This window comes from Lycium ferocissimum, chromosome 5 (genome assembly GCF_029784015.1).
Source record: "Lycium ferocissimum isolate CSIRO_LF1 chromosome 5, AGI_CSIRO_Lferr_CH_V1, whole genome shotgun sequence".
NCBI classification, from domain to species: Eukaryota; Viridiplantae; Streptophyta; class Magnoliopsida; order Solanales; family Solanaceae; genus Lycium; species Lycium ferocissimum.
In genome coordinates, this window is record NC_081346.1 from 4,712,443 (window position 1) to 4,727,569 (window position 15,127).

Sequence of the window (15,127 nt, forward strand, 5' to 3'; positions counted from 1 at the left end):
TACTTTCCAAGAAGACCAACAAATAAGGTAAAGTCCTTTCTTGCCTTTTTAACTTATTTTTCTTTTTTGGTCTTTTTCTCCATCTTTTTGTGCACTACAAAAAAATTGAAATTAGCTACGAACTTAGTCGCTAATTGCTCGTAGATATTTTTTAAAAACCTGTCGCTAATTTGTCTCTAAATAAGATTAGCGACGAATTTTGTCGTTTAGCTATAGAATTTGTCCGTCATTGGTTAAATACTTACCCACACCGATTTTAAATCAATTATTTTCTTAAATTTGGTTAACTAAAAATTATAACAATAATACACATCACTTAATTATAATTACGCAGTAAAAAATTAGTAAATGAAAGATGGTAGGATGTAAACACCCGTGATTAAATTTTACCCTTTTGGTATGGGTTGCCAGGTTGGTATGAAATTTTGTTGACCGCTAATTTGTTTAGACATTTATTTGTATCAATTATCACTGGCTGCGTGGTTGAGACTTAGACACTTAGAGAGATACAGAGGTGACCAAAAATGGAAGCAGAATATGGAAAGTCATCCTCTGTAAAGACTCCATTGATCATCGACGACCGTGAAAAACAGTGTGTTGTTGATGATACAAGAAATAATGGTGGTTTTAGCAAGGAACAGATTGTTGAGGAAGTGAAGAAGCAAGTATGGCTAGCTGGACCTTTAGTCAGCGTTACTCTTTTGCAGTTTTCTTTACAGCTTATAGCCATCATGTTTGTTGGTCATCTTGGTGAATTGCCTCTCTCTGGTGCTTCCATGGCTACTTCCTTTACTTCTGTTACTGGTATTAGTCTCTTGGTGAGTACTTCACCTTCTTTTTCTTCTACTTTCTCAACTCAAAAAGATCTTTCTTTTTCATCTCTGGACATTCAAGTTTAGATTTTTTGATTTACAACAATAATTACTACTCAACTTTAGTTTAACTTAAGAGTAGTTCTGAGTTTCTTTCAACATGGTCAAGTCCCTAGAACGACTTTCATTTAATGCTAATCATCAGACCACTTACATATTCTATTGACTAAATATTTATCCAATTTCAATGTCCCTCTATCCTGCTATCCTTTTAGTATTATTTGCCTTTTTCTGCAATGAGATCTTCCGGTAAGTTTGGAGTATTATGAGTGTCATAAAGATAACTGTTGTTTGTTTAGTCTGGGTAGATTCAACATGCCCAAAAATTAAAATAAAAAGAGATAGACTTGATTCAGTGGCTGTGGTGCGTCATCTCTTATCCTTTTCCAGGAAATTAAACAATCTTTACTTTATTGTTGGTAATGTCTGGATATTGCTTCCAGGAATGGTGATTTCAGAAGGTAAGGATAAGTAATCTGCTATCTCTTTGCGCTTACCATGTCTCATGTTTTGTTTGCTACTACTGTAAATTTCTTAGAATCAGAGACACCACGAGTAATTCATTAGTCATGTTATTACTTTGGAATTTGAGATTCCCTTGTGACGGCCAGGAATGATATTGAACATAATGTAAGCATATTAATTAACACAATAAATCCAAGGTCAAACATGATACTTGGACACAAAATTGGTGTAGATTAGCAAGGATAATTGCGAACCTATTTGAGCCATTGATGAAGGACTAGATCATTCCTCTCTATTACCCTTTTACAATATGGAGGCATTAATGCGTCAGCTACTACACTCAATAAATATTACTCCTATGAAATAACTCCGGCGGTGTGTTTATATAAGGGTTAGATAAGGGATCTAGCTGCAATTAATGAAACCTTGATGGCCCCAACCCTTACGGGCTTCATGGGGTTGAACCTACACTCACCGTCACACTAGACCAATCAAGCTCATGAAGTGCGCGATTCAACAATCAATGATCACATATATAATTAGGGCAACATTTATGGACTAACATCAAATCCAGAATGTTTAAAATGTAAACAAAAATAGAGAAATTAACATAAATAGTCACCCAACCAAAAATAGCCGGTAGATGTATAATACATTTATATATTTATGTATATTGGCTAGAGGCATAAATATTTTTGGCCGAGTGGCTAACTGTATAACTTCCCCATTTCTAGATTCTTCATGAATCCTTCATGACGAACTTGACTACATTTAATTAGTATGGTAGATTCTAATGGAAATTCTTCTTCCTGTTTACAATAGATGGGAATGTCAAGTGCGCTAGACACATTTTGTGGACAGTCTTATGGAGCAAAGCAGTATCATATGCTTGGCATTCACATGCAGAGAGCAATGATTATACTTTCACTTGTAAGCATACCTCTTGCAGTCATCTGGGCAAACACTGGCCCTATTCTGAAGTTTTTAGGCCAAGATCCTAGTATATCTGATGAAGCTGGTCATTATGCCTTGTATTTTATCCCCGGTGTTTTCGCATACGGTTTGCTCCAATGTGTTGTGAGATTCTTACAAACACAAAGTATTGTCATCCCTATGGTGCTATGTGCTGGAGTTACAACCTTAATCCACATCCTTGTCTGTTGGATTTTGGTCTTCAAGTCTGGACTTGGTGGCAAAGGAGCTGCTCTAGCAAATTCAATCTCTTACTGGCTTAACTTCTTGTTTTTGGCTCTTTATATCAAGTTTTCTCCTTCATGTGCCAAGACTTGGACAGGACTGTCAAAAGAAGCTCTCAAGGATATGCTTACTTTCATCAAACTGGCAATTCCCTCGGCCATCATGGTCTGGTCAGTCTACATTTCTTGATTTTTCTATAAGTAACATGAAAACAAAGGGATAATTACATTTTTGGACCGCTCAAAAAAGTATACATATAATATACATATCATATAAATATACATATAATATACATATTGTATACAACAATGTAACATATAATATACATAACCACGTGTTTTGTATATTTTGGCTAGCACTGTAATTAATTTTGGCTGACGGGCCAAAAACGAAGAAAGCCCAAAAAGATCTAATGTATTACGTCACTGGATCATACTGGGAATACCGGTTTATTTGTTGATTTTAACCTGTCTACTTTCATGATTATCAACAGCTTGGAAATGTGGTCGTTTGAGTTAATGGTTCTGCTTTCTGGCCTTCTTCCTAATCCGCAGTTGGAAACCTCCGTTCTCTCAATCTGGTTCGAATTGTGCACCTCTCATTTAATCCAGTATCTTCCCACTGGTTTATCAAACAAAGATTTTCCATTTTCAAGCCTTACTGATTTGCTTCATTGGTTCCTAGTCTTAATACAGCCGCAACAGTTTGGATGATCCCTTTTGGACTCAGTAGTGCTATAAGGTTAGTCATCGAAAATATGTATCTTTTTGGTTCGTATTAATTATGAAGTGCATCTTTAGTCCTGTTTCTGAATCACATTTTTGTGCGATGCAGTACACGGGTCTCAAATGAACTAGGAGCAGGTCATCCTCAAACTGCACGTTTGGCGCTGTATGTTGTCTTAGCGGTTGCTGTTATTGAGGGGCTTGTGTTGGGATTAGTGGTGATTTTGATACGTAACGTATGGGGATATGCTTACAGCAATGAGACTGAAGTAGTTAGATACATAGCCACCATGATGCCACTTCTTGCAGCATCAAATTTCTTGGATGGCCTTCAGTGTGTTCTCTCAGGTTCGAACTTAAATAAAATGCAACGGTTTTGATTAAGGCCATATACATGTAGTTAAAGACTTTTTGAAACTATATAGTAATATTTCACATCCAGGTGCTATAAGAGGATTTGGATGGCAGAAAATTGGGGCAATTATTAACCTTGGATCCTATTATCTGGTGGGAATTCCTTCTGCTGTCTTGATGGCTTTTGTTCTTCACGTCGGAGGGAAGGTAACAACGTAACTTATTATCACAAATTAAACTGCACTGATAGTGTAAAAGATCTTTATGTTATCCGTGCATATAACTTAAAAACCTTTCTTTATCTTCTTGATGGTGCAATATTACTTCAATGTCATGAGGATTTGATTAATTTTTCCTTTCCTTTGCGATTACAAACAGGGATTATGGTTGGGTATTATTTGTGCACTTCTAGTACAAGTATTGTCTCTTCTTTTCATTACCCTACGCACTAACTGGGAACAAGAAGTAAGCAACCCTCATCCTGCCTGCCTTATTAGTTACCTGAGGTTTTTTTTTTTTAGTTACATAACTGATAAGTTTTTTTTCTTGTTTAGGCAAGGAAGGCTCAAGAGAGAGTAGAGGAAACAACATTACCAGCGGAGATAGTGTACTGAATGTGCAGTTTTTATCTAATTGAAGTAACTAAACAAAAGATTTTGACCTGTTAGACGGTTTATCGTCTAGGAGAAATGTAACAACTCTAATACAGTTTTGTGGTTCTGATATGTGGCATATCATGTACTAGAAGGCCAATGGCTTTCTTAATATAAATTTAAACTACTTCCCAATTTAAATTCTCCAAATTGGAAAATATTACGTATGTATCTTTCCATCTGGGAGAACACATAGTAGGAGGTGTTGGGTGTGCGAACAAAGTTTCACATTGGTAGTTGAAAAGAAAAGGAAGCTACTTATAAGGTGTTGGATACTCTTAATGATGTGAGGCGTTTTGGGAAAAACCGTGCGAAGCGGACAATATTGTTAAGATGCTTTTGACAATCGCTGGTTAACATGAGTGTGGTTTAGCTGCCACCTTTATTCATAGCTTTGAAGATGCATATACAGCCTCTTTGGACCGTTTGGCCCAACAGGAGGTAGGCTTATCAATGGATCATGTTTGAACCAGAACATGGTATATATTCTGACCCAGCCCACAACCTGTCCAATTAGTCCACGGACCACTTGCCACATGATTCTACTCCGTTTTCACGTGTAAAACTTCTCCATGTAATGGACAAGTAGTCCACTTTTCGAATTTCCGATCAAGCTTTAGCCAGCATGATACCAGATTAAACTTCATTAAATTTTAAAACGAAATATCATTTGGATGATTATACCCTCGACAAAAACAAGGAACTTCGGTGCAACTTAAAATACGAGGGTTTCAGGAAATATTTTTGGAGTTAGAACTGATACGGTTGAAATTCCAAATAAAAATCATGCGGTTTGAAATTTGAACCGTACGATATTCCTACTTCTATTAGTTGAAACTCCAGGCTTTCTAGTTCTAGGAAAATCTTTAGTAATTAACCATTCTTTAATAACATAAACACATTGAACTATCAATTTAAACGTTTTTAGATTATATAACCTAGAAATAAGAGTATAATTTAATTAACACAAGAAATAAATATACTAAGTTTACTAATTAGGAGCTAATTAACAAGTAAATACTTTCCAAGAAGACCAACAGATAAGGTAAAGTCCTTTCTCGCCTTTTTAACTTATTTTTCTTTTTTGGTCTTTTTCTCCCATCTTTTCGTGCACTACAAAAAAATTTTGAAATTAGGTGCTGTACGAACTTAGTCGCTAATTGCTCGTAGATATTTTTTAAAAACCTGTCGCGTTAATTTGTCTCTAAATAGGATTAGCGATGGATTTTGTTGTTTAGCTATAGAATTTGCCTGTCGCTGGTTAAATACTTACCCACACCGATATAGCCAATCGATTATTTTCTTAAATTTGGTTAACTAAAAATTATAACAATAATACACATCACTTAATTATAATTAAGCAGTAATAAATTACTAGTAAATGAAAGCTGGTAGGATGTAAACACCCGCGATTAATTTTTTACCCTTTGGTATGGGTTGGTATGAGATTTTGACTGCTAATTTGTTTACACATTTATTTATATCACTGGCTGCGTGGTTGAGACTTGATCATCGATGACCAAAAATGGAAGCAGAATATGGAAAGACATCCTCTGTAAACACTCCATTGATCATCGACGACCGTGAAAAACAGTGTGTTGATGAAACAAGAAATAATGGTGGTTTTAGCAAGGAACAGATTGTTGAGGAAGTGAAGAAGCAAGTATGGCTAGCTGGACCTTTAGTCAGCGTTACACTTTTGCAGTTTTCTTTACAGCTTATAGCCATCATGTTTGTTGGTCATCTTGGTGAATTGCCTCTCTCTGGTGCTTCCATGGCTACTTCCTTTACTTCTGTTACTGGTATGAGCCTCTTGGTAAGTTTTCAGCTTCTTATTTTTCCACTTTATCAACTCAAATAGGTCTTTCTTTTTCATCTCTGGACATTCATTTTAGATTTGTTGATTTGCAACAATAATTACTACTCAACTTTAGTTTAACTTAAGAGTTTCTTTCAACATGGTCAAGTTTCTTGAACGACTTCATTTTAGTGCTAATCATCACACGACTTACCCATTCTATTTACTAAATTATTTATCCCATTTCAATGTCCCACTATCCTGCTATTCATTTACTACTAGTATATGTACCCGCGCGATGCGCGCACTACAACAAAATATGCTTTTAACGACAATTAATTTGCGGCAATAACTTAATTGCCGTTAATTATATTCTAGAATCAATTATTACCGGCAATACCAAACTTCAGCTCTAACAATAAATGACGCTAAAGGCTTTACCGACCTTGGATCTAACAGCATTAACCTATTGCCACTAAAAGGAAAATATATTGCCACTACAAGCCTCTTTTGGTGTAGTGGCGGTCGTTTCAAAAGAAAAGAGAGCGGAGAGAGATTATTGTAACAATTTTGGCTTTAAATTCTGATCATCTTAAATAGTGCTAACATATTAAGAAAATATACCAACATAACATTGTAATAACATGAAAGAAGTTGAACAACAAAGACTTTGAATTCATCCTAAACTTCTTAGTGATGCCCACAATTTATTTTCTAACTGCCTGATGCCACCATCATCGTGAGGTTTCGGATATACATAATTTGAAATAAATTGTGATTTCAATATTCGAGATTTCAAATGGTTTAGTTTCAAGCACTTATCTCTATAAAATAGAAATAGAAAGTTGTTTTATACCAAAAATATAGACAATACGAAAAACATCTTTTTCGTGACAAAAATAATTGCTAGAAATAAAACAAAAATCTAACATTTAACTAAACATACTTCTTTAGATTCACTAAACTATATTTTATTTTCATTGTTCCAAATTTTATCATCTCAAATTAAAATATTTTTGTCTTTCATTCAGACTAAGTATTTTATATTTCAATTCAAATTCAATTTTGTCTAGTTCAAATACTTTTATCTTTTTATCCCAATTAGATTTTTTTTTTTTTTTAATAATGCCTATTTACTCTGTTGTTTGGAATTTCTTTAGTTTCAAACTCATATTTTTCTCTCAAATTAAATATTTTTATCTTACCATTCTAATACATGTTTTGTAATATTAATTCAATATTTTTTCTTATTACACATGCTTATTCAATCTGTTAATTGGAGTATTTTTTTTTTTTTTTTTTTTTTTTTTTTGTCTTTAACTATTAAGATCTCAACTATGCAGTATTATTACTGTATGATTTTTTGTATCATAATTTGAAAATAATTTTTGATTTCAATCAAATAAATCTTATCATGCAAAACTACTTTCTTAAGCACTTTGTTGATTCAGCCAAAACATTAATAAGAATGTCAAATAAAAAGAAAAATTGTAAAAAAAAATATTAATACTACTGAAATTATTCAATAGTCATGCTGTAATGCTCATTTTAGGTGTGATCAAATTGTACTTTTGATATTTTGTTATTTGAGTCCCGAAGACAATTAAATCTAAGTACAAATCACTAAATACAAAACTGTCACAAATGGAAAAATATTTAAGAAACTATGATGGAAGATACAACTTTCAAATAAGAAGAATAATTATCTTAAAAATGTTTTTCCTTCTGCAAATATAACAGCCATAAGGATAAAAGAAAAGGATTAGCCAGTCCAACATGTTTGCTTATATAAGCATTTTGTTTGACAGTGTTTTTTACAATTTTATTTTTGACATTTTTTTTTTAAATCTCAAAATATCTTTTTGCAAAGAAAAGATCGCTAACAGATTTATAACTTTTTGTAAAATTGTAAGGATATTTTAATTATTTGATTAAAGAACAACTTATTAGCATTTGTTTTGCCAAATAGATTAATTGTTTAATATCAATTTCAACATTTCTATTCAAACAAGTAATTAAGTATTTATAATTATAATATTAGTTTCAACACTTAAAAATATTCAACACTTAAAGCTTACCAGTTATTTAAAATAATGGAAGTCCAAGGGGCTCTAAGAATTGAATGGTTATAAAAGTCTTTCAAATCATAGAAATATAATTTTTTTTCTATCAATAGACAACAATCCATTTTGCTAATACAAAGCGATCTATTCCTTTGTATGTGTATATTTTAAATAGTATTAAGAACAAAATAAAATTTTAACGGGAAGGCTTCTATTATTGAAGTTATTCCTATATAAATAACTTAAATACCTCACCTTCTAATTTTTTAAAGTAAGATCTTATTAACATCCATAGTCATCATTAAATACAAATCAAAGTACTAATTTGATTCAAAATACATGCATCTGATTAATTTAGAATATACTAAAATATCATAAGCTAACTATTAAGAACAAAAATTTACCATAGTGTCTTTGAGTATCTTCGAATCCAACAATTTCTGAAAAGACCGGCAAATACTGCAAAATTTAATATCTCAAAATTTGAGAATTTCATAGATGCAACCAATTAAAAAAAAAAATAGTGGTGAAGACAAAGAAAAAACTAATAGAGGTATATGTATTGTTGATTCCTAAAGATCTAAAACATGAAAAACAAGAGCAAATTAGAAAAGCGTGCTTGAAATAACACCAAACACACTTAGCCTTGATGAGATGAAGTGACAAATACTATCTTTATGAAATATTTAGATAGAATGAAATACACAACTTGTTATAATAACTCCGTGCTATCAACCATCAATCCCAAATTGGGCCCATTAAATAAAACCATTAATGTGGCGATCATCCTTTAAATGATTGAATTAACGTGTGTTAATTTTTCACTATGATTCAAACTTCTGAAAAGTAGTTCAACTCCGTTGTAGTGGCTACTTGAAACTTGACAGACTCCAATAATGTATCCTTGTACGGATGATCATGCAGGAGTGAAATAAGGAAAATAGGGAAGTTGCTAACGTGGGATTTGGGGTTGGTTTAGGTTAGTTTTTTTTTTTAGGGAGGGTCTTTTTCTTATTTTTTCTTTTTTCTTTTGTATGTACAGTTTTATGTTTCCAAACGTAAGTTTTTTTTTTTTTTTATAATTTTTATATCTCAATGGAAATGGACAAATAAATTAAAGATATATAAGGAAAATTGAGTTGAATTTATCTCTTTTATTTTTAATTCAAAATTTTATCTTTAACTCTTTATTATTATTATTATTATTATTATTATTATTATTATTAATATGTGAAGAAATATATAAGAAAAATTGAGTTGAACTTTTCTTCTATTATTGTACTTTGAATCCTTTCTCAGGCAATTGTGCAGTTACTAACACGTGCTAGCACTTCTTGTTTTTTTTTAAAAAAAAATCATCTGTAGTATTTGTTCCTATATTTCTTTTTTACAAAGGGACGTGGGGGTTTTGGTGCATGAAGTGGAATTAGTGGGCAAATTGGGTATGTTTTTTTTTTTTTTTTTTTTTTTTTTTTTTTTTTTTTGTTTTCTCTGTTGTTTAAGTTTCAAAACCGTAGGCATTAACATAAATACGTTAGTTTAATTAACAATTATTTTTTAATTTAAAATAGTTAATATAAAAAATCTGATAACTTCCACATCAAAAATAATTAATAACTAATCTAACTACTTTTTATCCTAAAACTATCCTCTTTTTAATAATATATAGATATAGATATAGATTATTTGCCCATTTCTGCAATGAGATCTTCCATTAAGTTTGGAGTACTATGAGTGTCATAAAGATAAGTGTTGTTTGTTTAGCCATTCAACATGCCCAAAAATTAAAATAAAAAGAGATTCTTGATTCAGTGGGTGTAGTGCGTCATCTCTTATCCTTTTCCTAGAAATTATACAATCTTTACTTTATTGTTAGTAATGTCTGGATATTGCTTCTTCAGAAGGTAAGGATAAGTAATCTGTTATCTCTTTGCACTGACCATGTCTCATACTCTTTCTTCAACTACGATTTTCTTCACTCTTTTCATATATCGTAAATTATTAAGTATTTAGACTTATAATTATTAAATTTTCAAATATGTAAATTTTATTATAAAATACTTGAAATATCTATATTTAAAATTAAATCAAAGAAAAACCTGTTTAACTCTCCAAGCTGATCAACCTTCAAACAAATTGGGACGGAGGGAGTATTTTGTTTGCTGCTATTCTAAATTTCTTTAGAAGCAGAGATACCAAGAATTCATTAGTCATGTTTTTGCGCTGGAATCTGAGACTCCCTCTTAACAGCCAGGAAGGAAATAGAACATAATGTAAGAATATTAACACAATAAACCCCAGACGAAACATGATAGTAGGACAAAAAATTAGTGTAGATTAGCAAGGATAATTGCAAATCTATTTTCTAAGACATAAATTAAAGACTAGTCTTCCTCTCTATTACCCTTTCATTGTATGGCAGCATCAATGGTACAACTAGTGTACACAACAAATATTGTGAAATAACTCTGATAGTGTGTATATATAAAGGGCTAAAGAAGGGACCTGGGTGAAATTAATGGAACCCTAGCCCTTCCCTCATGGGCCTCACCAGGTTAAGCCTACACTCACCGCCACACTAGACCAACCAAGCACGTGTAGTGCAGGGTCCAACAATAAATTATTACACTTATAAATGGGCCTACAGTTATGGTCTAACATTAAACCCAGAACATTTAGAATGTAAATAAAGTAGAGAAAATTGACAAAAATAACCTCCCACCAAATAAATGTGTGTGTGTGTATATATATAAGTTGACTATATTTAATTATATGGCTAGACTTCTAATGGAAACTCTTCTTTACTGTCTACAAATAGATGGGGATGTCAAGTGCACTGGACACATTTTGTGGACAGTCTTATGGAGCAAAGCAGTATCATATGCTTGGCATTCACATGCAGAGAGCAATGATCATACTTTCACTTGTAAGCATACCTCTTGCAGTCATTTGGGCAAACACTGGCCCTATTCTCAAGTTTTTAGGCCAAGATCCTAGTATATCTGATGAAGCTGGTCATTATGCTTTGTATTTTATCCCCGGTGTTTTCGCATACGGTTTGCTCCAATGTGTTGTAAGATTCTTACAAACACAAAATATCGTCATCCCTATGGTGTTATGTGCTGGAGTTACAACCTTAATCCACATCCTTGTCTGTTGGATTTTGGTCTTCAAGTCTGGACTTGGTGGAAAGGGAGCTGCTCTAGCAAATTCAATCTCTTACTGGCTTAACTTCTTGTTTTTGGCTCTTTATATCAAGTTTTCTCCTTCATGTGCTAAGACTTGGACAGGATTGTCAAAAGAAGCTCTCAAGGATATGCTTACTTTCATTAAACTCGCAATTCCCTCGGCCATCATGGTCTGGTCAGTCTACATTTCTTAATTTTTCTATAAGTAACATGAAAAGAAAGGAATAATTACATTTTTGAACCACTCAAAAAAATATACATATCGTATATATGTACATATAATATACATATTGTATACAAAAAATGTACATATAATATATGTTTTGTATATTTTGGCTAGCACCGTAATTATTTTTGGCTGACGGGCCAAAAATGAAGAAAGCCCAAAAAGGTCCAACGTATTATGTCACTGGATCATACTTGGAATACCGGTTTATTTGTTGATTTTAACCTGTCTACTTTCATGATCATCAACAGCTTAGAAATGTGGTCGTTTGAGCTAATGGTTCTGCTTTCTGGCTTTCTTCCTAATCCACAGTTGGAAACCTCAGTGCTCTCAATCTGGTTCGAATTGTGCACTTCTCATTTAAACACAGTGTCTTCCCACTGGTTTATCAAGCAAATTTTTTCTATTTTCAAGCCTTACTGATTTGCTTCATTGGTTCCTAGTCTTAATACAGCTGCAACAGTTTGGATGATCCCTTTTGGACTCAGTGGTGCTGTGAGGTTAGTCATCTAAAAATGTACTATTTTGGCTCATATTAATTATAAACTGCAACCTCGCAAAAGATTAGCAGCAGTGATTTCCTTGAAGATGCATTTTTGGTCCTGTTTCTTTAATCAAAGATCTGTGGGATAACATATTTTTGTGCAATGCAGTACACGGGTCTCAAATGAACTAGGAGCAGGTCATCCTCAAACTGTACGTTTGGCGCTGTATGTTGTCTTAGCGGTGGCTGTTATGGAGGGGCTTGTGTTGGGATTGGTCATGATATTGATACGTAATGTATGGGGATATGCTTACAGCAATGAGACTGAAGTGGTTAGATACATAGCCACCATGATGCCACTTCTTGCAACATCAAATTTCATGGATGGCCTTCAGTGTGTTCTCTCAGGTTCGAACTTATATAAGATGCAACGGTTTTGATTTAGGCCATAGACATGTAGTTAAAAGACTTTTTGAAACTATATAGTAGCATTTCACATCCAGGTGCTGTAAGAGGATTTGGATGGCAGAAAATTGGAGCAATTATTAACCTTGGATCCTATTATTTGGTGGGAATTCCTTCTGCTGTCTTGATGGCTTTTGTTCTTCACATCGGAGGAAAGGTAGCAACGTAACTTACTATCACAAGTTAAACTGCACTGATAGTGTAAAAGATCTTTATGATGCATGTATATATAACTTAAAACCTTTATGTATCCTCTTTATAGTGTAATGTCATGAAAATTTGATTAATCTTTCATTTTTTTCTAATTACAAACAGGGATTATGGTTGGGTGTGATTTGTGCACTTCTAGTACAAGTGTTGTCTCTTCTTTTCATTACCCTACGCACTAACTGGGAACAAGAAGTAAGCAACTTTCGCCCTGTCTACCTCACTGGTTACTTGAGTATTTTCTTTTTTCTCACAACTGATAAGCTTTTCTGTTGTTTAGGCAAGGCAGGCTCAAGAGAGAGTGGAAGAAACAACATTACCAGTGGAGATAATATACTGAATGTGCACTTATATCCAAATGAAGTAACTAAACAAAAGATTTTAGACCTTTTAGACGGTTTATCGTCTAGGAGAAATGCAACAACTCTAATAAAGTTATGTGGATCTGCTATGCAGGGGTGGCTCGACTATAAGGCCAATAAAGCAATTGCTTGCGGCCTCAATTTTTTTGGGGCATCATTATTTCTGTATTTTAGATGTAAACTGTTGTCTCAACCGAAAGAAATTTTTCAAAATTAAAATTGATAAAATCTTATCTAAGATCAGTAATGTCTCAAGAGAGATTGAATGGATTATATATATTATCAATTGAAAAGAAATTGTTAGAACAAATAGATTATAAAACAGTAATTAATGACTTCGCATATGAAAAAGCTAGAAAACTAGACATTAAATAAAAATGTATATGACGATCTTTCCTTTAAAAACAACTAGAGCCTCTATTTGAAGTTTCGCTTTAGGCCCCAATATTTTTGAGATGGCCCTGCTGCTATGTGACGAAGGCCAATGGTTTTTATTAATATAAAATTTCAGCTACTTCCCAATATAAATCCTCCAATTTGGAAAGGGCAATTTGACGATTTCCCTTCATATGGACTGGTCTTTAATTTTTTGTCCCTCAATTCGCTGGTCTTTAATTTTTTCCCTTCGCTTAAAAATGTGGCCGAAAATACCCCGAGGTTCTGGGTTCGAAACCCAACAGAGTCAAAAATAATAATAATTTCACAAGGCATAGATTTATAACTATTCGGGCGAAGTTACATAGAACCTATGCCGGAGACGGCAGACTTTGCCTTGTAAGACAAACTTTTAGTTATGTCTTAAGGCATATAAGACAGACTTTTAGTTATGCCTTAAGGCTGCAAAAGCCTTGCCTTGAGATTTTTTTTTTTTGACTGAGCGGGGGTTCGAACCCAAAATCTTTCGTATTTTCGGCCACTTTTTTAAGTGAAGGGAAAAAATTAAAGACCAGTAATTTGAGGGACAAAAATTAAAGACACCCCAAAAGTAGGACAATCCGCGCAAAAAAATGAATCGGAAACTATTAGGAGGTAGGCTTATCAATGGATCAGGTCTGAACCAGAACATGGTATGTTTGGGCCCAGCCCAAAACCTATCCAATTTTAGTCCACGGGCCACTTGCTACACACTCGGGTCATTTGCACTTTTGTTCCTATTTTGGGCTGGTCTTTAATTTTTGGCCCTCATAACAAATACTAACTTTTTCGCGGGACGTACATTATATTTTATATATCTCACAAGTTATGTCCTTAAAGAACTTATGCCTCAGTAAAAATAGTTTGATTGCTAAAGGGCAAATATTAAAGACCAGTCCATTTGAAGGACAAAATTAAAGACCAGCCCATTTGAAGGGAATTCGTGCAATTTCTTCTGAGTGAACCCGTCATTACGCGATGATTCTAATTCATCTTCACAGGCAAAACTTCTGGGAGAAAAGGGCAAGCTGTTAATTTACTTTTCTTCTGCTTCGTGATTTAATTAGTGGTAGAAATATTTACTTCCTTTTTTTGCTAGGAATATTCTAGAATATTTAGTTTCCTTCTAAGTCTAGTTACTACATTAATTATAGAATATTTAGTTTAGTATTTATAAGGAAAATATATTTTATTCTCTTTAGTTCTCTATAAATAGAGATGTAGGGTTTTATTTTTCTATGCAAGAATCAATACAAAGAGTTTTAGTTTATTCTCTCTTCAATTTTCTCTCTAGTTTTTATTTATTCCATAACAGTGGTATCAGTGCCAGATTCATTCATCTCAATGGATCAGTGATTTCATTGAAGAAGAACGACTTTCAACCACTTTTAACCCAATCTTAACCCTTGAATTTATTTTTAATGCGGGGCTACTTTAAACCAATTTTAACCCTTGCTTTTATTTTTAATGCAGGGCTACTTTAAGCCGCTTTTTTAACCAATTTTTTAAACCATACTATTTTTAACCATATTTCAAATCGTGGCAAGCAATAATCTCTCTTTCAATGCCCCACAAACCTTCACTGGTGAAAACTATCAAATTTGTTCAGTTAAGATAAAGTCTTATCTTTAAGCTTATGATTTGTGAGAAGTTG

At 33.2% G+C, this 15,127-nt stretch overlaps 2 protein-coding genes across 2 annotated transcripts; both read left to right on the forward strand.

The window, feature by feature from the left end:
* Positions 1–477: 477 nt before the first annotated feature.
* LOC132055555 (protein DETOXIFICATION 16-like) lies at positions 478–4,401 on the forward strand. Its single transcript, XM_059447442.1, has 8 exons — positions 478–818; positions 2,160–2,704; positions 3,028–3,114; positions 3,219–3,275; positions 3,369–3,607; positions 3,702–3,820; positions 3,992–4,078; positions 4,168–4,401. Exons 1-8 carry the CDS (start codon positions 525–527, stop codon positions 4,225–4,227), a joined length of 1,488 nt encoding a protein of 495 aa, XP_059303425.1. The 5' UTR covers positions 478–524; the 3' UTR covers positions 4,228–4,401.
* A 1,377-nt stretch (positions 4,402–5,778) lies between these two features.
* Positions 5,779–13,415, forward strand: LOC132055556 (protein DETOXIFICATION 16-like). The gene is made up of 8 exons (XM_059447443.1): positions 5,779–6,082; positions 10,946–11,490; positions 11,793–11,879; positions 11,985–12,041; positions 12,195–12,433; positions 12,529–12,647; positions 12,806–12,892; positions 12,978–13,415. The coding sequence occupies exons 1-8, from the start codon at positions 5,792–5,794 to the stop codon at positions 13,035–13,037; spliced, it is 1,485 nt and encodes a 494-aa protein (XP_059303426.1). The 5' UTR covers positions 5,779–5,791; the 3' UTR covers positions 13,038–13,415.
* The last annotated feature ends 1,712 nt before the right edge of the window (positions 13,416–15,127 follow it).

Bases quoted from the DNA above. Each gene is read 5' to 3' on its own strand.
- LOC132055555 (XM_059447442.1), top strand. From the start codon at position 525: ATGGAAGCAGAATATGGAAAGTCATCCTCTGTAAAGACTCCATTGATC. The intron at 3,821-3,991 runs GTAACAACGTAA...GATTACAAACAG, and splicing joins TTCTTCACGTCGGAGGGAAG to GGATTATGGTTGGGTATTAT. The intron at 4,079-4,167 runs GTAAGCAACCCT...TTTCTTGTTTAG, and splicing joins GCACTAACTGGGAACAAGAA to GCAAGGAAGGCTCAAGAGAG.
- LOC132055556 (XM_059447443.1), top strand. From the start codon at position 5,792: ATGGAAGCAGAATATGGAAAGACATCCTCTGTAAACACTCCATTGATC. The intron at 12,648-12,805 runs GTAGCAACGTAA...AATTACAAACAG, and splicing joins TTCTTCACATCGGAGGAAAG to GGATTATGGTTGGGTGTGAT. The intron at 12,893-12,977 runs GTAAGCAACTTT...TCTGTTGTTTAG, and splicing joins GCACTAACTGGGAACAAGAA to GCAAGGCAGGCTCAAGAGAG.